This window comes from Ambystoma mexicanum, chromosome 3p (genome assembly GCF_040938575.1).
Source record: "Ambystoma mexicanum isolate Mex_15411 chromosome 3p, UKY_AmexF1_1, whole genome shotgun sequence".
NCBI lineage: Eukaryota > Metazoa > Chordata > Amphibia > Caudata > Ambystomatidae > Ambystoma > Ambystoma mexicanum.
Genome location: NC_090925.1, coordinates 891,895,092 through 891,921,256, shown reverse-complemented (window position 1 = coordinate 891,921,256; position 26,165 = coordinate 891,895,092). Strand labels below are relative to the sequence as shown.

The 26,165-nt window shown below is 44.4% G+C and overlaps 1 protein-coding gene across 4 annotated transcripts in view; it reads left to right on the top strand.

Annotated features, from left to right (window-relative positions):
• CHD6 (chromodomain helicase DNA binding protein 6) overlaps positions 1 to 26,165 on the top strand; it is a 2,307,824-nt gene that overhangs the window by 735,957 nt on the left and 1,545,702 nt on the right. For all 4 annotated transcript variants that reach the window (XM_069652122.1, XM_069652123.1, XM_069652121.1 and 1 more), the window contains exon 15: positions 17,661 to 17,871. In XM_069652122.1, the coding sequence (XP_069508223.1) occupies positions 17,661 to 17,871 (211 nt within the window). The remainder of the gene's footprint in view (positions 1 to 17,660; positions 17,872 to 26,165) is intronic.

Genomic DNA, 26,165 nt, shown 5'->3' with positions numbered 1-26,165 from the left:
CACAGCAATCCGACTACCCCGCTAGGACACTTAGACAGTCCCTGAGGGGATTAGATGTAGAAGGCAATGGTCTTTAGGCCCCCTTATTATTGGGCTAACCTAAACAGTAGGGGTCACCAAGCTATAGAGACAAATCTGTAGTGTCATCAGCCTGTGCTAGCAAGGTGGGTCAGAGCCTCTTCAAAGACTAAGGAAAGGCTACAGGGACCACCCCCTAGACCTGGAATCTCGATTGATTGGTTTTGTCTATATGTGTATAATGGTGGAAAATGGATTCCTTTGGTCATGTGACTTATGGAGAATCTTGTCTCACAGAGCGCAACTTTCTGGCACAGAGGATCTAGCATAAGAATGGGTATAGAATGTGTTTGGACGCATTTTCTTTTTGAGCTTTCTATGCATAGACCTCAGTGGGACCCCCTACTTTTTACTATTGTCTGTAACCTGTTATGACTTTTGAATACAAGTGAAGCCTTTTTACTTCATTTTTCCTTTTTAAGCTCATCTGTTTTGAGAGCACTGGCCAGTCGCTATGACTGTCGGTGCTGAAGAACTCTGTTATCTGTTGTGAATTTCTGTGTTTTAATTTTCTGTGCGCACATCCTTACAGTGAAGTGCGGTAGAGGCGCTTTGTTGTAGCTTTGTAGAGGAGGTCCCAAATAAAGCCTGCACTCCAGTCGCCCATTTTGAAGTACCAGCAACGTTCACACCAAAATATGTGACGTATGATGAGCAGATAAATCAGCAGAGCCGCAGTAGGGCTCTACCCAGTACTTATCAGAAAAGCAACACCTATTGAAGTACCGATAACAAGAAACTCATGGACAGTAAGGTATCCATTAAGAAAACCCTACCAGCATATGAGACGAAATGAAGATTGACTCAGTACCCTCCCGGGAAGAAACCAAAAAGGCCTTAGTGGAAGACGAATGGTGATGTCACGAGGGCCCAGACAGACTCACAAATAGAAGAAATGACAACCAAAAAATGACACACAGAGATGAAACGCCACGAATAAAATATTGTGAACCCAAAGGAGGAGAATGATGTTGAAATACAAAAGAAGCTTAAGCTGTAAGCAGGATGGAGATACTCAACCAGGTAACACCTGTACATATGCTTGGAACCGCAAGAAAGCTAAGAAAACAGTGCAGCTTGCTATGCTAAGTAGAAGAATAGCGCGGCAGGCACCATTATACATAATCTACCTCAAAACGAAGCACATTATTATAAGTGCGATTACACTTTGCTCGAAAAGCAGAATCAACTCTTGTTACTAGAGGCCAAACAAGACCAGATTCATATTCTAGCAAACGAGAAGAGACGGCTGAATCGAAACTCAGCAGATGCAACTCGTGCCCGGAGAGCCAAGGTCATACCAATAGAAGAAACGAACAGTAGCTACATATAATTGAAACTTAAGAACAGAATATCCTGTCCTTGAAAGGTTGCGATAAGGAGGCGTAGGCAGGTAGATATGTGATGTATTATGAGCAAATAAACCAGCAGAAAGCCACAGTAGGGCTCTGCCCAGTGCCTATTAGAAGAGCAGCACCTACTGAAGTACCAATACCAAGAAAACCATGGACAGTAAGGTATCCATTAAGAAAACCCTACCAACAAATGAAACGAAATGAAGATTGCCTAAGTACATTCCCGGAAGAAACCAAAAAGGTCTTGATGGAAGATGAATGGTGACGTCACAAGGACCCGAACTGACTTGCAGATACAAGAAATGACAACCAGAGAATGACACACAGAGACGAAACGCCATGAAGGAGGATATTGTGAACCTAAAGTGAAAGGGCTTTGTCGAAATGCAAAGAAGTTTAAAGCTGTAAGCAAGATGAAGATAGTCAACCAGTTTACACCTGTAAATACGCTTGAAACCGCAAGAAAGCTAAGAAAACAGTGTGGCTTGCTATGCTTAGTAGAAGAATAGTGCGGCAAGCGCCATTATACATAATCTACCTCAAACGAAGCACAGTATTATAAGTATATTTCTACTTTGCACAAAAAGCAGAATCAACCCAGGTTACTAAAGGTCAAATGAGAAAAATGTATATTTAGCAAAACGAGAAGAGACGGCTGAATCGAAACTCAGCAGAGGCTACTCGTGCCAGGAGAGCCAAGGTCATTCCAATAGAAGAGGCGAACAGTAGCTACATCTAATTGAAACTAAGAACAGAATATCCTGCCTCTGAAAGGTCGAGATGAGAAGATGTAGGCAGGTGGCGGGCTAAATAATCAAATGCACAAATTGAGAGAAACTAGACAAATTCACGGTGTGTGAAGCACGTGACCAGCCGAGCGAGAAGCACGGGTTCACACATACGCTTGGCATCCGCCCAGGCAGAGTTATCAGAACTTTTCCAGACAGAAGATGCAGTTTCGAGGCCAACCACAGTAAATTAGTTGACACATAGTTGTTGAAGCGATGATTGATTGTAACCTTAATTGGAGGAAGGCTGGGAAGCTGAGGGGCACCCTGCACCTGGCTGACCATTCTGCATGCTGCTAAGCAAAGTGGAAATTTATGTATGGGGTTGGTGCCAACCCAATCACAATGGACCAAATAATCTAGGGTCCTATAGTTAGTAGAACCAATGGGACATTGTACTTTTAGTGACGTCTACAGTAGTCCTTTTTGAAGGAAGGGCTTAGACACCCACCTGACAGTGTTTACCCAATCCCCTCCGTTACCATATACAGATATAGTACCTATATTAAAGTTACCTTTTCCTAACCAATAGAATTGCATGTTAAAATCTTGAATGTTACACCTCAATTATGACGCGTTTTGAGTATAAAAGTTATGAATTGTATGAAGTTCATTGGAGTTGAAGCGAGAAGGAAGATCACATCACTGCTAATTTCTATGACTTCCCCGTTTTTTGTACTTGCCATTTAACTGACTCCCTTTGCCAAACCATTGAGTTGTCCTTATTGATTGGTGTTGGAGTAATACATCTGCACCCCCATCCATCTCAAGGGTAAAGCTATCTCGTCTTAAAGTACTTCGGAGCAAACCTTGACTCTATGGGCCGGCCGGGGGTCTCCGGAGTACAGCTTTGTTATTTGTATTCTGTGTGAGGTTGGCATCATGGCCGGAGACAAAGAAAACAGATTAAATGTATAACAAAAGGCTTTTATTAAAGACATTTTATTTTTTGATATGGCTGTAAAAATACAGCCTTTCAAAAATAAACATAGTTCAATGATAATAAAATAGTTGCAATAAAATATGCAGTACAAAATATGCTAAAATACAATTAATTACATATAAAACAAAATACAACTTGATTATTTTGTACAAAAATACATAACTCATCCAGACATACATTTTTTCTCTTTTACCAGAAATGCCATTCTCAATCTTTGTTACATGATTCATTATGATATTTATTTGATGCTTTGTATGATTTTATGGTCGACAATATCAGACTGGTTCATCAAATTTAGAGATTCAACAAATAATAATATTGCAATATTCATCTTTACCGATTGATTATTATACAAAATATTCCATAGGGTTTCCGCGTCCAGCATACGGAAGCTCTCAAACATATGTTAAACAATACACATCTTTGGTTAATTGAAGCTGGACATTCAGAAACCAGATGTTTCAACATCTCCATTTTTAAAGGAATAAGGCAAAATCCACAGTTAGAGTTTATAGTACTTTTTCTCATAAAACGAACTTCATTCGTAAGGCAAATATTCAATCTTATTCTCATATATGCACATCTGTTCTTAGGATCAGGGAATTTAACTAGATATCTTTCAATGACGTGCAGTTTTTTAATTGCAAACGCTTGTTGTTTGAATACTCTTAGTTTCATACATTAATCTCTAGCTTCAATCCAATCCCTCAGTCACAATTATTTTTTAGCTCTCTCAGGATTTGTGATGAGGAGATCTGCATCAATGCCAGCCCTTTCCATCAAGACTTTTAGCCAGTTTCGCCATCGCACGATTTTGGAATTCTTTGTTTCCAACATGTACTGTCCCATTTTGTACATCATGCCATTTTGTTTACTGGCCATCACATATTTTTGATATAAAGCCAAAGCTTTCCATAGGTAGATTGCATTCAAAGATAATAGACCCATTTCATGTCTAAGCAAACTGATACAGACATCTGAAGACAACATATTTTCCTCCGAAATCGGCTTTCCAGTTTTACCCATACACTCTCAAACTATACCTCTCGATTCTGCCCCATAGGTCACTATTGGGTTGACTTTTTGTTTGAAGAATGTTATAGCTGGAAATAGAGAGAATTTTCCGAATTATTTTTGTCTGCGCTATGCCCGTGGTCATTTTTTTTTCTCCAGTTCTCTGTAATATGGTTTGTCACAATGATCATCACTAATGATTAGACCCAAATACTTGTACTTGGATACTATTTCAATATTTGCCACCGTTTTAAATTATGTATCCCACGTTTGTTATGGCCAAGGATCATAATTTTATACTTTGCTTGATTGATTTTCAATAGGTTTGTCTCAGCATAGTTACTCAAGCATGACAATACAGCTTATAAGCCCCCTGGTGTCTTGGCTAATAATACAAGGTCATCAGCGTAGAACAACCAGGGGACCGCATAACTGCCGATATGGGGAGCATCAGATCTAATGTACAAGAAATCATGATGCACAGCCGACATAAAAAAGTTGACTAGTGTGCTAGCCAGAATGCACCCCTGCTTTTAGCCACGGCAGGTCTCGATTGGATCTGATAGCGTGCCGTCTAAGGATAGTCCGATTTGGACCGTTGTTTTAGAGTGGAGTTAATTTATCCAGAACATCAAATAGTTCGGGCAATTTGCCTTTCTCAGTTTGTTAAGTAAGTTTCCTACAAACTGAGTCAAAAGCTGCCTGGAAGTCAATAAAGGCCATATAAACCAACTGGCCCTTTTGCTGTTCTTGATCCTTTATGACTTCCAGGATATGAAGATTAATTGCCGTCCCCATGCCTGGCATGAAACCAGTTTGATTTGGATCTCTCATTCCAACTTCATCTAGCCACTTATTAAGATCCCTTAATATAAGTCGTGCAAATATTTTACTCGGGATATCCAAAAGGGATATCGGTCTATAGTTCGCTGGATCAGCACTATCCCCCTTTTTATAAATTGGGATAGTGATTGATTTTCGCCATGAGCTAGGAAAATGCTGAGTTATTAAGATTTAATTGAATATGGTCACAAAAATTTGGGCCCACGCAGCTGGATTTTTTTTATCATGAAATTTGATAATCCATCAGGACCCGGTGTACAAGATGTTGATAACTTAGATATGAATAACAGTATGTCATCAACATCAAAGGCTAGATCTTCTTTCTGTCTCTCCTCAAAAACATCCTCAAATATACTGCTTTTTGTATCAGCATATAGGGATTTGTAGAAGGATGCCCAGACTTCCTGTGGAATAGGATTTATTTGTGTCTGTGTTTTGCTTTGCGTATATCTCAGATGCGCCCAGATTCTAGCTGAGTTCTTAGATTGCAGACTCATTAGCATAGACGCTGCGTCCCGCTTGTACATATAAGCTTGCCTTGTTTCAATCAGTTTTTGTATTTAGACTTCAATGTCTTCAATTTTGTCAAACGCTCTGGCAGATCTACTTTGATGAGCTTCCTTTTATCAGCTCTAAATTGAGTTTTTTGTAGAGCAATCTTATGATCATATGTATGCAACAAGTACGTACCTACTGGATTGATCTTTTTTATGTTTTTTTTACAATAAACATTTGCATTTCATCAACATAAGAGGTCAGCGCCTCAGAGCCATTGTAAAGATTGTGATTTTTATCTACCTAAAGAAACAAAGGAAAGTCTGTATCAGTAAATTTAACTGAAAAGTCGGTCTGCGTCCAAAACCTGTTCTTGCCCTCACAACTAAGACTGAACAATGTGTAGGGATGCCATCCATAAACTAAACAATGTTCCAAAGGTAAACTTCTGAGCTATTCATGTTAATTACAATGTTCAATTTACCTTCTTTGGGCTTGAAGTAATAAAGTTCCACACTTTTGAAAAGGTCAGGATGCTCTTCCCCTAATTCAAATCAAAAGATGACACAAAAAGGAGCATCTTGAAGCTTTGTCTTTAAACTGTGTTTCAACAATTCTTTACAACTCAGTGTTCCCTTCCCCAAGTTTGGTATGCACCAAAGATGGTTTTCCTGTTTGCACAACAGCAGACTTCCTTGTTAGCATATAGGGGTTCTCTAGTATTGGTGCAGTTGTTGGACCACACGGTGCAACCATTAGAGGTTATGCAACCAGGAACCTTGCATTCGTTTTCAACAGTTATTCACTCAGCGGGTACTAGTTCTCTGGTCTATGCGCAGTTGTTGGATCGCACGAACCACCCATTACAGGTTACGCAACCAGGAACTTCCAGCTCTCCTCGAATAGTTAAATATTCAGCCAAACAAATGGTTTCTCAAATGCAGCTCCACAACTTTAATAAACAAGTGGTTTCTCAACCTTGACTCCAACTTTGCACTCCGTCCTTCATTCAACTTGGTTTCCTATTTGCTTTCAGTTCATTGTTGAATATTTAGCATGTTGTTTGCATTCAATTTGGCATGGACTATTAACAGTTGTGCTGTTTCATGCAGTTTAGCATTCAAAATGAATCGTCTTTGCCTTTTCATTCACTTCGGTATTCAATATGAGCTGGTTTTGCTTATTTCATTCATTTCAGTATGCAATAAATGGAGTTTAGCTTATTTCATTCAGTTTGGTATTCAGTAAGTGCCGCCTTGCATGTTTCATTCAATTCGGTATTCAATAAAGGCAACTTTGCTTGTTTCAGTGGAACGCAATTATATTCATGGTCTCTTCTCTTGGAGCGCCGAGGTGGTTCCAGTGTCCCTGACACATAACTGGTCCCGACAGCTCCTCTTAGCAGTTTCTCCCCAAGCGGGAAAGCATGTTCGCTGGGTGCTTCAGCACATGCCGGCTCCTGTGCAAAGCTCCGCCTCCGTTCGACGGCAGCGCCTGCTGCCCTCCTTCCATTCTGTGGGATCTCCATCCTGCACAGTCACACCAGCAGGACTCCTGGGGTCTTGGTCGGCTTCTCAGCTTCTTGTACTCCTGCACAGCTCATTATACTGTGCCTTCCTCTTCTCATGCTGCTCTTTTGTGCTTCTGCATTCCACCTCTTATACACCTGCGGTCCCTTAATGGGCTACAGGTGTATTTAATTAATTAATGCTGCTTGGCTCTGATTATAAGGACATACCTGACCTTCATGCATCTGCTTTGTCCCAGTACCAAAGTGGTGAGAGTAAGTGGTGTCTATTACTTGCATTTGCTTGTTCCTCATCTCAGTACTAGAGTGGGGAAAGTGTGTAATGTTCATAACTCTGTGTATTCCTCATCTCAATACTGTTAGGTACCCCAAGAGGGGAATAAAAGGGAACTGCCTTATAATGACCCATAAAGGTCAGGGGATGGGTTAGGCTGGTTGTCACGAAAACAAGGGGGCTACTGTGTTTTGTCCCAAGGTACTTCATCCCCAGTTGTTCTCCTCCTCTTTCTAACGCATTTGGGATGACATCTCCTGCCCTTCTTGGAGACAAGGGAACATGGTGAACAATATCACATGAACACTGGGATAGGGGTTCCCTCCTAAAAGGAGATGTGGAATACTGTGTCTTACCTAAGGGCATCTAGCCTCCAATCCCCAAGGACCCCCTATCCATGTGGTCCTCCCTCCTCTGTCCACCCCCCACGGGCAGGATCCAAAAGGGATGGCCTTTCCCTGGCCGCCTGTATAGAGGATCCAAGGGTAGAAGATGGTAGAATACCCTCAGGTTTCTATCACTTGGTGGTTACTAACATGTGTTCAGTGTGGGCTGGTGGCAATAGATACATTTCTGCCGTTTTTGTTTTATACTGCTTAAGGCCAAATAGAGTATCATATACCCTAAAATGAATGTACCTGTTTTTTGGCCATCTTGTTGGTTAGCTTTCTTACTGTCCTCAAAGGGCTGGATTTACCATATATGGTAAGCTTCTTCCCAGACAAAGCAGTGGTATGCGTTTGTGGCCCGATGTGGTGGCTGAGACTATCTGTTCCTAGGCCACATGCATGCCAATATATGTCTGTTCCTGGGCAGATGTGGTGGTCAGAAGCTGTCCTATATTGGACAGCCCCTACCATTTTGAATTTTGCAGATCCTGAACATTTGTAGACTTCAACTCTCCCGGCGAAGCTCTGCTCCACTGCTGGTCTCCAGAAGGTTATCATTGGTACTCCGACCCGTGGACCGATGGGAACAACTAGTTTTAACCCGAGTGTCAGGGCGCGCTGCCCTTGGAAGCCTTTGGAAACGTCCCTTAACCATTGTGTGGACTGACCAGCTATCCGGAGTTGAGCCTTGGGACTCCATAGATCCTCGATTTATGGATGAAGAATCCTTCTGCTGATGCAGCTCTCCCACATGGAGAGGGAGCCTACCAGGATCAGTTTATTTATTTCCGCTATGAGGGTCGATGTCCATATTTATTTGAAGTGGCCACCGCTTGCATCATGTCTTGGGGGACCTCCGAGGTCTTCGCCGGAGTGGTGGTCCCTTCAGTCCAATAGAGATGCCCAGCTGTCAAGTTTCCCGAATCGATACATGGGAGCATGGAACCACCAACCAGCCAGATCCAAAAAGCAAAGCCAATTGTGACCTTTCCCCCAAGACCCACAGCCTTCCTTAGTTTAAAACTAAGGCATGGGAAAAGGGGGCGCAGCGATTTCAGAGGTTCTACAGTGATTTCTGAGTGAATCAAAGTACAGAGGGTGAGGAAACCTACCTGATGTCATGAGACATCCTGACTTAGTTTCCATCCTTTCCAGATAAACATGTAGATAGCTTAGCTAATCCTTAACCAATGGCCGCACAAAAACAGCATATAGCCCAATGCGATAAGTAATACCTTGTGAACACTGTATGAACCTACAGCCCCTGTTTTGAATTCCCTCAAAGCCAACTCTATGCTTCATCTTTCAATGGTTGATAAATTGAGTACCATTACATTGTATAATATGGTGTGCAGTCATAATGTCGACAGTCAAAATGACAAACAAAAATGTCGACATTTTTCGATATTTTTTCGAAATTTGTATTTGTTGTATCTATTAGGACAATGCTGAAAACAGGGGCTCAACATTGCCAGGACATTAATAAAAAATCTTTTTTAAAATAATAAAATAAAGTGCAACTACTATATTTATAAAGAATATGTCTTGCATTTTGGTTACATGTTTTACGTGGTAGCACTTAAACTTGACATGCAACACAGTGGGTACACAAAAATTGCTGCTATAATCTCCATCACAAGACAGGCATTTTGTGTGTCTTGTAGGCTGACCATGAACTCGCATGGAATAGAAATCAATTTGATGTTACTTGGGAGATGTGTTAACTAACTGCAAAAAAGGGCAGATCTAACCAATTTCCTCATCACAGTAAAAAAAAAACCTGCATCCTCCAGTCACACAATAAGCTTGCAAAGCTTCCAAGACACCAGATAGGTATTGATGTTGAAGGATTTTATTACATGCCCCTATACTTGCCCAGACTTCTTCCGAGTTGTGCTTCTATCCATAGCGACAAGTCATTCTAAAGGGAATACACACACTATTAAAATCACTGAGTGTGTATACTATACTATATCTCAGAGGAAGTTTGCAATGTATTATTCCATCTCTTCTCTTGGGCTATTTTTACTGAGTGTACATCTTAATACTCTCTAGTGGCTTCAAACTACAGATCTACTCAGGTAGACGGTGGATGCCCAGAGCTCTTAATGGATGTTCTGAAATTCAAGAACTCTCACCTCAAAGAGTCGGTCTATGCAGAATTCTGTGCCAAGACCTTTATTATTGTTTTTTTTCTCCTATGTTCCTGTTATCATGTGGCATTTAGTCTGGAGTTTTGCAACTGGGTATAAATCTGTCCAGCCTAAATGAGTTGCCAAAATCCTGGCCTCCACTCGAGGAGTCTGCCAGAGCGCTAAAACTGGAGATTAATTGCTAGAAAAAATTTGACACGGGGGCGCTGTCAAGCAGCCGGCACGGATGGCTGCTTAGCTGTATTGCTCCGTTCAGCGGCACAAATATCCTCCTCCGATTATAGGCTCCTTCTCGAGCTAGGACCCAGCGGAACTGAGTCCTGAAAGCACCGCGCCTCATCTGCCAATCTGGTGTCCATGGCCGTAATTCCGGGTTTACCACCAGCCTGGCCTGCGCCTGGGACGGCCTGTCCTCGGGCTGTAACTGCCATTGGGATCCAATGCGGCACTGCTGGCTGCAGGAGGAGGAGCCTGCCGTGCCTGTGGCATATCTGGCCACTTGATGGCCCTCACTATACCCGGGACACTGTGTCCCCCCCCAACTATTGTGACCCCCCCCGCCCCACTATTGTGACTCCCCACCGACTCATTGTTCATGGCGTCAATAACAGTGGGTACTGGCAGGGGTTTGGCTGGGGCATATGAATCCTTCGACTTGGAGACTGATACAGCTGATAAACCCCTACTTCCAACACACATCAGCCCGTCCCCGTGGGAGGGAGGCATCTGCTCCCTATTGACAACACAGTGTCGCTGCAACACCCCTGCCTCCAGCAGCCCGGGGGCGTCAGCCCGTGATTTTGTCCTCCACTAACGTTGACACAGGACACCCATAATCGGGAGGGAGGCCCGTACACCTTTGAGCTCTGCAATCAGCCAGCCACCATCCTGCCTGCCCCTTGTTTTGTGGGCTGCACAGGCCGACTGCCCGTTCTTTGAGGCGCTGCGCCTCTTATTTTCAATACGTGGAACCCTCGGGTCCCCACTAACACAGGCTTGCCGGATCTCTCAAACCCCCTCCTCCCCCTTCCACCCCAGCTACAGGCCTACCAATTGATGCACCAGCCAACGCTTTGGGGCTCTGTGGACTGTGGGGACCTTTATGCTGGATGGGGTGAGTCTGCATGACCCTAGACCTCTGTGGGCCCGCAAAGATGTTTTCCTTGGCCCAACACAATCCTGGTGTCACCCGAGTTTGCATTGACTCGTTCCATCAGGCTGCCTCCTCCTCCAGTTCATTGGTAATGGCGCCCTGCATCCTGGGTGTTCGGTTGGGCGGCTTGTTTTGTTGTCCAGGTATCCGGCTGGCTCCTAAACCTGTGCACCTGCTTTGTGACCACAATCCTGCGCACAACCATGACCAAGGGAGCAGGATGGAGGAAGAAGTCGGGAGCCATGGACAAAATCGCCAAGGCGTCCACTCCCCAGCTGTCACGCCCCTTGCCCTCACTGGCAAGTCAGCCTTCCATTTAGGCCCAGGTCAAAGGCCTTAAAATCTCATCCAAGACTCTCTTGGAGTCAGTCCTGGTGCCTTTGGCGCCAGGCTCATAACCGTCATGAAGACCAACATTAGAATGGGACTATTTACTTGGGACTATTTAACTTTGGGAGGGTTCAGCCAACATGGAGGCACACACATAGCTCAGTTACAAGGAACTGAGCTATGCGGTCTAGTCTTTTGGGTGTGGCAGGCATGGGACTACTTTACCTGGACTAATTTACCTGAGACTATTTAAACCACACCCAAACAGTGGGCAGCGTAACGCTCACCGTGTCCAGTTCTTTGATGCCAGCTTACCTGAAACCAAGGACCTGCAGAGAGAGAAAGAACACTATGACACTTACCTGGAACAGTATCCTGTCTTCAATCCACCTCTGACTTCAGTTCCACTAACCTGAAGGTACAAACTCCATCATCCGGCACTGCATGCATCCTGGAATACCATAACCTGGAAAGAGGAGAAAGAAAGACGGCATTAGTAAGCATTTACTCACGTTTCCTCCCGAATGAAGAAAGCCACACAATTCTTACCTGGGTAGTCATCTCCTGGTCAGTATCATTGCTGGAACATTACGGCGCTCGGCGAGGAACATCGCAACCTGCAAGGAGAGAAAAGACACAGGTTAGCAATATGAAAGGCGAGACAGCGCCTCACATCACGCATTACTCAACGGACAGCATCGCGCACACCGCGCTTTCGCCTACCGGCCCATGCTAATCTTCAAACTGCATGACAACACCAAAATACCTTTCCATACCTAAAAGGAAAGAAGCAAGACATTATTATTCAAATCCCGTGGATACCAGGTGAGTGTAACACCAACACCCCCCCCCCCCAACCCCCTCCGAACAGGAGCCCCCGGAAAAGGTTCAATGTATAAATGAGGGAGAGGATCAAGGCAATGGAGGATTATGTATATAATCTACAAACCGCCGTCGCCTCACTGGCCAAAGATGTTAAGCAGATCAAAAACAAATGTGACGACCTAGAATTCAGATCCCAGAGAAATAACATGCGTATCGTAGGTGTACCCGAGGATGCACTTTCTGGCAGAATGGAACCGGTGGAACGACTGCTCGAGGAGCTTCTAGAGGATCCTCCACTTTCTCCCTTTTTCACCGTTGAACGGGCACAGTGGGCCCTGGCCCTGCATCCGAAGCCAGGAGATTTCCCCAGACCGATCATCGCCAAGCTTCTGAGTTATTGGGACGGGTATGGCATATTAAGACTAGCCAGGGAAAAGAAAGAACTGAGAATGGGATCCCAAGTCATCCGAATATTCCCAGAATTCTCAGTGGCAGTTCAACAGGAGAGACGCCACTTTAACGAGATCAAGAAATTACTGCGGGAGTGTAACATTCAATATGCCATGCTTTTCCCAGCACGCCTTCGCTTCCAGTTTCGTGGGAAGTTATATTTTTTCACCGTCGTGGAAGAAAGAAGTGCTAAAATAAAATGAAAATCAAATCTCGTTGGATATTGCCTGCGGACACCTGCCCGATAATCACCCGCCAGACTGATCCCTCATACAAGGTCGAGAGTATAATACTGCTGTAACATGTTTTGCCTGAAGTGTCCTTAATCTAGCCGACATAAGGTATCATATCGTAATGGTAACTCGGTTAATGTGCCGCCACAGTGGCAGCTGTCCCCCAAGTAATGGCTTTGTTTTGGTTTACATGGTTGCCAGTTGTTACTTGCAGGCTAGTTGTGGCTCTATGGGGTTCTTGGAGGCAGGCAGGGGGTACACTACACTGCGAGTTGGGGAAGCGAAGTGCGAGTGGGGCTAGGAATCGAGGGGATGGGGAACAGGTGGGATGCAAGTTCAAATTCGAGTTGGTGGAAAAGTTTGAAAACTCCTTGGTAGGGGGTGCAGGTGCCCGATACGCAAAACAATCCTGGAAAGATAGGCGGGACAAGACGGAAGCAGACCATTGGGATCATGTCTGGTTTGCAAAATGACAATTAAATGAATGAGTTGGAACATCAAGGGACTGGGGAACTACTCGAAAGCAAGGAAGATTGTGGCATATGCAAACCGACACAGGGTCAATGTCCTCTTATTACAGAAAACCCACGCTAATCATTAAACCTCACCACATGAAAGACTTGCATAGACACAAGGGGACATTACGTCATTGTGCACTGCTCCCTAGCTGGAACAGCATTTCTGTAGGTAAATACTTATGGCCCAAATGTGGACTCACTGGAATTCTTATGCCGAAGTTTGGATAATTTGGGGGGGTGGGGGAGGGCATGAATCTGATCTTGGATTTGGGGCTGGGTAGAATGGGATGAGCACCCAGACCCCTCTCTAGGGCTGCCCGCCAGTTACTGACACACATGGAGGACCTCCAACTGATAGATGCCTGATGCCTTAGACACCCGAAGGCCCAAGAATTCACATACTATTCACCGGCACACAACATGGATTTGCGCATTGATACTTTTATGGTTTCCAGCATGCTGTTGGGCAGGATAATTGAAGCACACATTCAACCATGTACACTGTCCCACTCCCCTGTAATCCTTAATTTATGAACTGATAGGCCCCCTAACCTGGCTAACTGCTGGAGATTCAAGTCGGACGCATTGAAAGTCCTTGTCTTTAAATCTGATATCAAAACTGACATGGAATCATTATTTTCTAACAATAGGGACAGGGATACATTTTAGGGAACCCGTTGGTAGACATTTAAAGTGTTTATACGAGGAATGTCAATCTTCAGGGTGACAGATGTACTTAAAACAATCCGGAGAGATCTTCAAAAAAGTAAAGACCGCCTTAGGACTCTTGAGGGAAAGCACGCCTGATCGTCGGACTACAATACGCTGGCGACTTTCCGCTCTGACCTAGAACTATTTAAGTTGTATTCCCAACGTGAGGTCTGGTTTTTTACTCGCCTATTGGCAGCCAGGAAGTATGGGGAGGGGGGGGAATGTTGTGGTAGGACACTCGCCAGAGTGGTCAGTACTGAGCATGGACAAACCCGGGTGGATAGTATATTCGACAACCAGGGGGAAGCAAGAAGTAGTAACCAAGACCTCCTTGAGGTGGTCTTCAGTTTTTATGGCTCGCTTTTAAAAGCGACCCCTAGCCATGACCCCTCAGACATAATGGCCTGATTAGAGGGTGTTACAGTTTCAAGACTTGGCCCCCTAGCGACAGAAAGCTTTATGTTCCCCTTACCATGGACAAACTAGTGACCGTAATAAGAGACCTTCCCAGCGGCAAGACCCTGGCCCCAGACAGACTTGGAGTAGAGTTCTACTGCAAATACTGCGCCCTGCTGGCTCCCCGCCTTATAAAGATCTGGGACGAGTTGTTGATCAACTCTGTGCTCCCTGAATCCATGCTTTAGGCCACCATCACAGTCCTACTGAAACCCGGTAATGAGTGCGAGTCCTACCGCCCCCTCTCCCTTATGTACATTGATACAAAAATATTTGTGAAAGCTCTTGCAAATCGTATCCTTCCACTGCTTGCCCATATAGTCCACCATGATCAAGTGGGGTTTGTCCTTGTAAGGGCTACATCCCTTAACATTAGGCAACTGTTTAATGTGCTCACAAGAATAGACCCTACCTCCTGAGGCAGTGGTGGTCACGCTTGATGCCCAGAAAGCGTTTGATATGGTCTCCTGGGAGTACCTGTATGTAGTTCTGGATAAAATGGGATTTGACCCAGAGATGCTCGGATTTATCAAACTCCTATGCACTGCCCCCCTTGCAAGGGTAATTGTCAACTCCTGTCTTTCAGACAAGTTCACGCTAGGAAGGGACACACATCAGTGGTGCCCCTTCTCTCCTATATTGTTCGCATTGCCCATTGAGCATATGGCGGACTTTGTTCGTGACCGACACTGCGGTATTAGTCTCTTGGGCTCCCCAGAAATAATCTCACTTTATGCAGACGATGTTCTGCTTTATATACGTAACCCGCTAGTCAATTTAGACCCTGTTTTCCGAGACACTACACAGTTTGGCGAGTATTCGGGGTTCATAATAAATTATCCTAAATCTGAGATTTTGCCCCTGACGGAATGCACGGTGAAACCGCAGAGGGTGTTTCCCCTGTGTTGGTTCCCAAAAGGCATTAGGTACCTAGGGGTGCAGATTTCCTGAATGCTTTCCTCATACTGTATAATTATGCAGTCAGTTACGTCAAACAAAAGGTCACTAGATGGCCCCCACTCCCCATATCGCTGGCGGATAGGCTTTCCCTAGTTGAGATGATTCTGCTTCCCAAATTACTGTATACCTTTTCCAATGTTCCACTCTGGCAAGACATTCTTTGCCAGGATACACAACATGCTTTCACAGTTTTTATGGCATGCGGGGGCGATCTGCAATAAAAGGGGTTGATATGACCCCTTCAAATGCAGAAGGTGGATTTGCAGCCCCTCACATTGAAGTCTATTGGTTAGCGGCCCAGGCCCAATTCACATCTCACTGGTACGGGAATGCCCGACAACCCCCTAATTTAAAGCTGGAAGGACTAGCCGCAGGAAGAGCAGATCTCAGGACTCATATGCTGGATGGGAGATACTCGGCTAGCTGCCCGTTCGACACAGTGCATATGACATTACTAGCTTGGTGCTTAATCTTTCTCCAGACCGGGGCCCTTCACACATACTACAAGTGGCTTGCTTGCTTCCCTATGGACATTTCCGGGATTAGGCCCCACATGGGATAAGGCTGTGAGCAGACATTGGGAGGGTTTGTGTTATCATGCGTTGGCAGATCTATTTCCGGAGGGGTCCTTCATCTCACCACAAACGTGGCACCAGGAACACAGAGGCACGGCCACGGAATTGATACTATACTGTAGACTTATGGCAGCGGTTACCGCGCTGTGGCAAGATTACCCCTCCGAACCCCCTGAAAAGGTTGAGTTGATGTAATTGCCAACTCTAGTACCTGCATGGGTATCCTTTCTACCCTGTTCAAAATGATCCTGCACAAAACCCCCGTACAGCCTCTACAATCAGAAACTAGTGGGCAGAGGATCTAGGGTCAGAACTCTCCGATGCACAGTGGAGGTATGTGTGTGTGCATACTCGTAACGTTTCCCTAAACTCTAGGTTCAGACTCGTGCAATACAAGCAACTGAACAGACTTTATTATACTCCACGGAAATTGGGTATAATGCACAGGATGGGTGAACAGAACTGCCCACGGTTCCACTGCCTAAACTCTGACCAACTACACATGTTCTGGGAATGCCCCTCCATTGGAGAATTTGGGTTTCCGTTATGAAGATTCTTTCAGAAATTGTCAGTGTCTCACCGTCTCCCGCTCCACAGGGGTATTATTTGGGTGGTGGCCTGCATTTACCAATAAACGTCTTCGCTCTTTTCTTAACATGTGTTGTATGATTGCTAAACAAAGTATTCTGATGAGATGGAAAGACAGGCTTCCACCTTCCACGGAATCCTGGCTAGTGGACTTAAGATGGGCCCAAAACTGTGAGGACACTGCTCGCTACCTCCAGACCTAAGGATACCGGGAGGAATTCCGATCCTACCTGGCCAACCGGGCCCAGGAGTAGGGCCACGAAAGCTGGACAGTCTGTTGCTATAACCTACCTGACTACTGTTGTTATAACTCACATGAAACAAGAAACAAATGTCAATCTATTGCCTAGTCCGCTCCTACCCAGATGTAATGTTGTACTATGATCCTGATTTGTTTTCAGTGTTAAGCGCTGTACCTGCCATGGTTAAATGCACATTTTAAAATAGAAAAACCTTTGACGCAATTTTGTTGCACTTTCCATTTTCCTTCAATGCCTCTGGTGTTTTCCTCAAAACCATCCTACTTGTAGCCCAATGGTAGCTTACGCGTGTCATTTACAATGACATGCCCCTTAATTAACATTGTTGACCCAATCTACGGACCAGTGGTTGTAAATAAATTGTAATTGAGGCACCTAGGTGGAGGCATGGCTAATACAAAAGAGTATAAACTCATAAATTCCCTAGTACATTTAGCTTTAGCACAGTTTGAGTTCCAAATACAGAGCGTTACTGACATGCGGGTTGAGGAAGGAGAACGCGCAAAGGACAAGTTGCACAGTGTTCTCTATGCATGCATAGTTATTTGTAATGGTTTTAGCAAATGTGTTCTGACCTTCATCCTGCCTGCTCAAATCAACATTTTTGTATACATGAAATCCAGTGACTGTGTTTTGTGGTAATTTAACCTTCACATACTTTTTATTTCATAGCAAAGTATGCTGTCATTAGCATGTTATCAGATGACTTCAAGCAAAGGACAATGTTTGATCTTTTTGCAGGTGCCGAAGAGAAAATTCTCGACGATTTCCGCAAGTCTCACAGTCCAGAAGCTGTTGATTTTCAGCTGCAGGCAATGATCCAGGCTGCAGGCAAACTAGTGCTTATTGATAAGCTTCTACCTAAGCTGATTGCAGGTGGACACAAAGTGCTTGTTTTTTCTCAAATGGTGCGCTGCCTTGATATACTTGAAGATTACCTCATCCAGCGAAGGTATGTTTAGTGAAATACTATTCATATAGTAAATGCCATGGCAAAGCTTTAACTGATTTAGGTGGTAAGTGAAATGTTTGATCAGAGCCTCCATGTGGATTTTTTCGGTCCGGGGAACATATCTACTTGGTGTCTGCTATACAGTAGATGTAGAGTTTGAAGTGCGGTGGAAATTGCAAAACTAGGTCCTGTGTCCCTAGTGGGTTTTCGGTTATGTAGCTACAGATAAAGCACATTAGAACAACTGCTGACCTATAACTTGAATGTAGAAGAGGTTATGTCCACATTGCCACTGTTATGTGGTCACCAATCTTGAATCAATAATTCTCTGTAATATTTATACTGCTGCTTCATATCTCGGTTCTGTCCCAATCTGAATCATCTACATCTAGGTTTATTAGAATTTAGCATAGGAGGCATATTCTAAATTTACCATTGCAATGCAGTCATTTTAAATGTTCTACAAATGTTTAAAAGACACATTACAGGTGTATTCCCATGGCACATGATCAATGCTGGTGCTTTTAATCCCAATAGCATGATTGGCCTATGAACCCCTTGGAAAGGGCTGTGGGCTATATTGGAGTCAGTAAATGACAGGGTTAATATCAACCTGTTACATGGGGTGGAGATAATGCTTGACAAAGCGAGTTAAATGATTTGATTAAATGGCCAGATGTGCAGGTGATGGAATGGGTAATGGATGTGGTCTACTTGTTTAAGCTTTTGTAACTGTTAAATACACAGACTGTGAAGTAGTTGTATAGCCATGGGATGGGAGGTGAGCTGTGATGGTAGATTGGGTTGGTTGCAGGCTGTGTGACCTACTGTGAAGAGTGCTGGTAAATGGAGTTCACTCAGAACATAAGGTTACCAATAAGAATAAACAATATATAACTATTAAAATGGGAAAATGGAAGACTGCTGCTGCACTGTAAGGTTGTGCGAGCAAGCTCTCCGTCTCCAGCTCAGATATAGCTGAGCTCGGAAATGCCTTGGTGCGGCACCCAGACACAGTGGGAATGTCGTAGGGACCCCGAAGCCGTCTTGTGCAGCTGATTTAAATGAGATACCGTCACTGCCTCACCCGGTGATGACCGTGGCCCCGGCACTGGGTGTGGCACATAATTTTTGGCAGTGAAGTAGGGTAGCGAAATGCCACGGGGTGCTGTCCCAGTGGCAGAGCATATTTTTCTTCCTGCTGCAGATATTACCTCCTAAAAGGTCCTCTCCGGGTCGACGCCTATAATAACAGAAAGCTGCAGGAGTGGTGCGTTCTGAGAACGCCGGTGAGAGACAACAAGGGAGGCTCCCGTGTGACATTAGATGTTCTGAGCCCCGAAGGAAGACAACAATCAGTAAATGCCGAGATTGGCAAGCGTAGTAAGCAGAGCTAGAAACACACCACTTTAGAATCCAGTGATAGTCTGTGGGCCCGGTTGGCAGTGTGATCAGTCTTTGGAGAGGAAGCTTTGCAACCACGCGTTGAAAATTAAGTGGCTATCGGCGGATTTTAACAACTTGCGTAGAAGTAAGGGCTGTACACATATGCCCGGTAGTAGGAAGAAGCAGACCTTTGCTGGGCATGTACTATCAGATCCCAAACAGCTCAATCCACTGGAGAGGTTCTTGGTAAGGAATAAAGAGATCATTACGTCCACGTCCCAATTGGAACAAACACTCCTCTCGCCCCCATCCACCACGGACCCAGATATGGCATCATCAATAGAATATTTTACCCAGAGCTTCCAGGACTTCCAAGATACATTTTCTGCCTCTTTTCAAACTCAATTTATCTCGTTCACTTCAGAAATCACTCTCTCACTGGGCGATTTTTGGCAAAGAAATCTTCATACTGGGGGACTGAGTAGATGCTGGTTGAGGACAGTAAACAATCAGACGTTGCAATAGAAGAACTGGCCAGAGTTACTCATTATCTCGATATTCAATGTGAACAGTTGGAGAATCGATCCAGACGTTTTAATATTCGCCTCAAGAATCCCCCGGAGTCTGTAACAGATATGCAGACCACATAGAAGGTGAGGAAGCTACAACTGTTCCACTTGATAGGGTCCACAGGACAGGGCTGAAGAGGTTTCAACCTGGCGCATACCCTAGGAGTGTGTTGGCAGCCTGCTCTTGATATCCACCGAAGGTGCCAATACTTAGAGCAGCGCGATTGCCTGCGTTAGGGAGAATTCTCAGAAATGTGCTAATTCCCTTCTACCTTAGAGACACCCAGCACTTTTTGCTGGATTTTTTCATTTCTAACCTGGAGAGATTGAGACCTTTTTCACACTCTCATGCATTTTTGTTTAATTTGAACTATGGTTACTGGAGTCTGACAAACTCCATAGGCATCCTCTTTCCATTGTATCACACAGCACCTTCAGTGCAGTGACACAGGGAAGTCTCTTAAATTTCCCAAAGGTTTAAATACCATCTCTGGGTCAAACTACTGTTTCCCAGAGCAGTGAAGTGAAATTGACTTTACTTACATTTTGTAACTTTTTAGACCCAGCACACACTATCTTACCATAGGGTGCTGTGGGGGTTAGTTAGTATCCCCCTTGTTTAGTTTCTCATGTAAAATGTGTGTTACCCTTTCTACAATTAATGGCTGGTGGCAGTGGTTTACTTTTTACCACTATTGTGTGCTTTTACCACGGACTGCACTCGCAGCTGCAGTAAGGCACCCATGGGTGCCCATTTTGTCAAAATGGCCCCAGTCTTTTTTTTCATTTCTTGCTGGCAAGGTCCTTCTTGAGGTTTACTCTGTGCTCAAAACTAGGTTTGGTCCCTTTGTTCATTTTGTCTTTGGTGGGATTCACTGGTGAAGTCCGCCTCTGGCTCTAGTATGTCTGGCAGGGGCAGGAAGCGAGAGAGGTGCCCGAAACTCCGTGCTTAATCACCTTGGTTATAGGAATGCACCCAAAGGTGATTGGCCGGCTGGCTCTCCTTGGAGGGGAGCCACCCTGCTGTGTGATTGAAAGCTAGGCTGCAAATGAATGGATGGGAGAAACCTGCATAAAAGGCGAGGCTTTTTCTTTGGAAGGCAAAGTCTACCACTGGACAAAGGAATCCGAAGAAGAACTTGGAAGAGACACCTGCTGCAACTCCTGGACTGTTGGTTTACCCGGTGAAGCCTTGCTGCTGTTCTGAAGCTCCGAATTCGCCTCGACTAGGGAAGCCCTGCAAAGGATGACTTGTCCCCTTGGGTTGGTGGGACGAATGGACCCCAAGACAAGCTCATCTGGACATCCTCACGAAGCTGGCTGTTCTTCCATTGCTGCTGCAGGAACCGATTGCCAGGGAGAGGAACACCAGAATCAAGTGAGTGTCTTTAAGCCTGACCCGAGCTCCAGAAAGATCCTCCAGACTCTCAGGAAGCAGTACTGACCAAGCCTGAGCCACCTCAACAGAGTGCTGAACCCCAGATGCCAGGAAAGTCCATAGTGGTATCCGAGAACCGCAGTGGTGCTATTTACGAAAGACGCGAGGTACTGAAACCACAGAGTACCGCTGATCTGAAGATTGCCCATTGCTGCCACCGACCTTCAATTCGTAGTGCAGGAGTCCCCAGATGTTCTCTCTTGTGCCCATGATTGAGGCCCAGGAACAACAGGATCTGCAGACCTACACAGGAACATAAGCCAGCTGCAACCACTTTCTGCTAACCAAAGGTACTGTACAACTAAGGGGTTGTTTACCTCTTGTGTGTAGCCTTGCTAGCTCTCAGTTGAGACTTTCCTTGGTTGCTTTTGCAGAGTTGTTTGCAGCTTTGCTCCTCACAAGCATCCCAGCTTGTGGCCCTACGGTGATTTTGATTTTCTACAACGACTTCTAAAACATTGTGCAAGACTTTTGTTACTTCACTACAAGAAGTGCTTCAGCTCACCTAGACTTTGCTGATTAACATTGCCTGTCCTGGCTCCCTGAAATACTCTTCTTACCTCTGACTTTGTGCTTTACCTCTCTCCCAGGAAAGGATTAATTTACTTTGCATTGGAGGGTTCAAAAGTACTTATCTGCTTAAGAAATATTTGTTAACCTTTTCTTTGACACCAAACTCAGTATTCTCTAAATGTACCAGTGATATATCAATGCTCAGTGTCCTAGTTATTTAAGTCACCCGAGGGTGTAGGACGTGTCTGTGTGCCATCCCCAATGGGTATCTACTGATTTATTGAAGCACCGTGTATGTTTTGAAGTATATTTGAGTGTAACATATATATTTGCTCCCTTCTGAGGAAGGCTTATTCAACTGTTTAATAAAACCTTGAGTGTAAGTGTTTATTCAAATACTTGTCACTGTGAATCTGTGTAATAGCCCTACTGCTACATTGACCCCTCTTGAGATAAGCCTGGCTGCTCAGCCACACTACCAACCTGTGTAGTACAGACTTATACCAGAGGTTGGGTTGCCTATTGCCAGGAGACAAGATTGGTGTAGTCTCCCAAAGAGTGCTGCATACAATCTTCCAGTTTGCACCAATAACACATAACAGAGTGGAAATCCAACTCCATCAAAATGCACACATATGCAGACGGTGGTAAGGACCCTTTAGGCACGCGAAATCAAGTATAAATTCATGTTTCCATTTGACCTCCTCTTTACATTGGATGGTAGGCAGCATAGAATAACATCTAGAGAATCTGGTATGGTGCTGCTACAAATAGAGGAAGAAGCTGGAATGGGTTAATTAGCATTGGCTGCAGTTGAGATGGAAGGACGCACCAAACAACTTGCATCTGGGGAATGGTCCACAATCTATCAACAATGGAGGAGACGTAAAAAGGTGTACGGAGAGATGACTGGAGATCCAGACTTAGACGGCCAACCCCGAAAACGGCAAAATACGGCAAAATGAGGGCGCATTAAAGAGACTGTACTGGACACTGTGCTAACGAAGATACTTATTGGAATGGACATGGGGAGTGACCTCCTGGACTTCATATATTCAGGTAATAGATGAGGGTGGTAGACTACCCTGCACTCACCCGTGGGGTAGCAGGTGACAGCCGGGGGTTTGTACTGTTCTGTGTCTCATACCAGGGACATTTTTGGGGAAGATTTCGGGGTAAATTGGGGGAAAAAGAGAGGTGAAATGGGAGGGGAGGAAACGGGGGAGTAAGGTGGGGGGGTATTTGTGAGTGCAGTAGCAGCATGTAATTGTGATGTTAGTCATATAGTGACCCCACAGAAGATTGACCGACATACATGTAATTTAGGTGTTTTCATTCAATGTTAGGAGGCTTAAAACCCCACAGAAACTAAGGAAGGTGGAAGGACTATTGGGGCGCCACCAACCGGACTTGGTGGAGCTTCAAGAGACGCATATACTGAGGGCGGATAGAGGCATGCTCCACCTGCATCATATCTATTAGTCCTGCAGGATAATGCTGAGGGGAAGGTCGCAGTGGTACTCATAGATTTTAGGAGGGGAACTTTTTCAAAGTACTGTGCTTTAAGATCCACAAGGAGGGCAGATATATATTCTCCATTTTGCCACTGGGCGTTAACAAGTTGATGGTGGCCACAATATATCTCCCCAACATAGGTCAGGAAGACTTTTAGAAATCCACCCTCTGGCAGCTGGAAGAGTTCGCGGAAGGGGAAATACTGTTGGGGGATTTCAATAGAGCTTGGGACCCAATGTCCGATTGTAGCGCTCAAATATGCTATACTCACCCCTGTTGCCCCCACCCCTGACCTTTATCAATCCCAATTTCCCCACCCGCACCTTCATTGGGAATTTTATGAGTCTCCCTTCCGAAGCTTACGCCATTTTATAGTGAGACACTCGAAAATGGATATCACTCAAGAAGAGGTTCATCGGTTGATACGTGAAATACCGCTGAACAAGTCCCCAGGCACCGATGGTTATCCGGCAACATTTTATAAACCGGATGGAATGGTCTTTTCTTTTACTCACAATGGGAAAGATTGGGTTTGGCCTAACTTTTATAGACAAAATTAAAGCTAATTATCAACATCCTAGAGAGATTATTGGTAAATGGGCAATTATCTCTCCCCATTTCATTGCAACGTGGGATCAAACAGGGGTGTCCCTTGTCACCGTTATTGTACGCACTTCATTTGGAACCACTACTTGTGAGGATTAGACAGACGCAGGACATCATGGGAATTGACTTTGGGGGTATTTTGCATAATATCAAGGCATATGCCGATCTGCTCCTTGTGGCGGCAGACCCTTTCAATACCTTGCACACGGCCATGCGTGAATTCATGCAGTTTGGCAAAGTGGCGGGCCTAAAATAAATAATTCCAAATGGGAGGTCTTGAACCTTTGTCTCTCTTCGGCAGAGGTAAAGTCTTTGCAGCTACGCACACATTTGGGGTGGGCATAGTAAGGGATAAAATTGCTAGGTGTGACCATAACTCTCTTGATTAAAGGGTTCTATGCAGTTAACGACTATTAAAGTGGGGTCCTCTCACTATCTCCTGGTTGGATAGGATCCACTAAGTGAAAATGGTTACTCTCCCTAGGGTTTTGTATTTTTTTCAGGCATTACCTATACAGGTTCCTGTGTCATTCTTCCAGAAGTTGCATAGGGTGATATCTACATTTATATGGAACACAAAACCCCTAAGGTTATCCCTACGCATATGAATGACCCCAATTGAACTGGGAGGGTTAGGTCTCCCTAATGTTAGGAAATATTACCAGGCTGCAAAAATAAGGGTCCTAAAAGACTAGTCTACAGGCGACACAGGGAAACGCTGGTTACAGATGGAGAAGGCTTTGGAAGGGCAAATGTCTTGGGGATATCCTTTGGTTGCCGAGACAAGAGCGACCTCCTAATATACATCTCAGTGAGATTACGGGGATAATAGAGGAAATATGGGATGTAGATAAAAAATATCAACTAACATCCCCTTCCACACTCATGCCCTTGTTTAATAATTCACAATTCACCCCGGGACTCGATCCCAATTCATTTAAAGAATGGAGGCGTGTGGGTTTCGAGCGATTTGAGAAATATGTTCCAGGGAAATGTTATCAAATCATTTATACAATGTAAACAAGAACTCGCCCTGCGGTAAACTTCCCGGTTCCAGTATTTCCAAGTTAGGCACTGGATTTTAGCCCCGCCTGTTAAGAAGGCTGCAGTAAGAGATCCAACACCTTTTGAGAGATACGCAACCTCTAATCCTGGAAATAAGGCATTGATCTGAAACATACAAATATTGCTGGTTGATTCAGTTATACACAACAATGGCACGATACCCTGGGGGAGTAATTGCCGAAGGGGACTGGCAGGCGTTATGGAAAATGATACCCAAACTAACTAGATCGCTCCAACCGAGAGAATTTTGCTATACATTAATGGTGCAATGGCAATATACACCTGCACGATTATGGAGAATACCATCTATCTCTGATAAATGTTGGAGGGAATGCGGAATGCTAGGGGATTGTGAACATTTATGGTGGAGTTGTCCAGGCTTACAGCAGTATTGGGAAGAGGTTAATAAATGTATGGTTGAAATGTTTTTTTTGCAAGTACCTAGGTCCTTGAGATCATAGCTTCTGGTGGTGTTTGATGAGAATTTTCGACAGAACTCTAGACCTATAATGAAAGCTTTTGTTATATTACAATATCTGTTGTGCCGGGGATAGCGCAAAGATGGAAATCGAAAGAACCACCTCAAATCAGTGATTGGCTTTCCAAAGTGTGGAACTGTTTGGCACTGCAATGGATAATGTACTCTATACAGGGGGCCCATGCCAAATTCACCAAAGATTGGAACCTGATCCTGAACTTTTAACAAAAAAACTACAATGTTGGGTGTTGCATTTTAGGTATCGCATGAAAATGTGGAATCTGGTAAAGTTGTATGGTGATCTGGTCTATATACTTAATGACGTTTGTATGCACTCCGGGTTTGGGAGGGAAGGGAGGGGGAAGGGGAACAGGGAGGATCGGGAAGTTCGAGTGTTGTAGTATACTGAAAAATCCTAATAATAAAAAAATAAAAATGGGAAAATCTTTTTAAATGTAAATGGATTTTAGAACAATGATCATGGCATGAGGTTAGGAGTGTCAAGAATACATCTCAAAGAAGGGCACTCGTCTAGAACCACAGATTCTAAAATTATACATTTTAGAATGGTGGTTTTATTAAAAATCTATAAGCTATCAAATCCTCCCTAATTGTCCGAACACAGGCAGAGTAACACCCACTGTGTTATTAAAGTCTGGTTGAAGATAACCTCTTTTTTCAAGGAGAAGTGAATCACATTGAATCAGTAGTTTGTTTAATATTA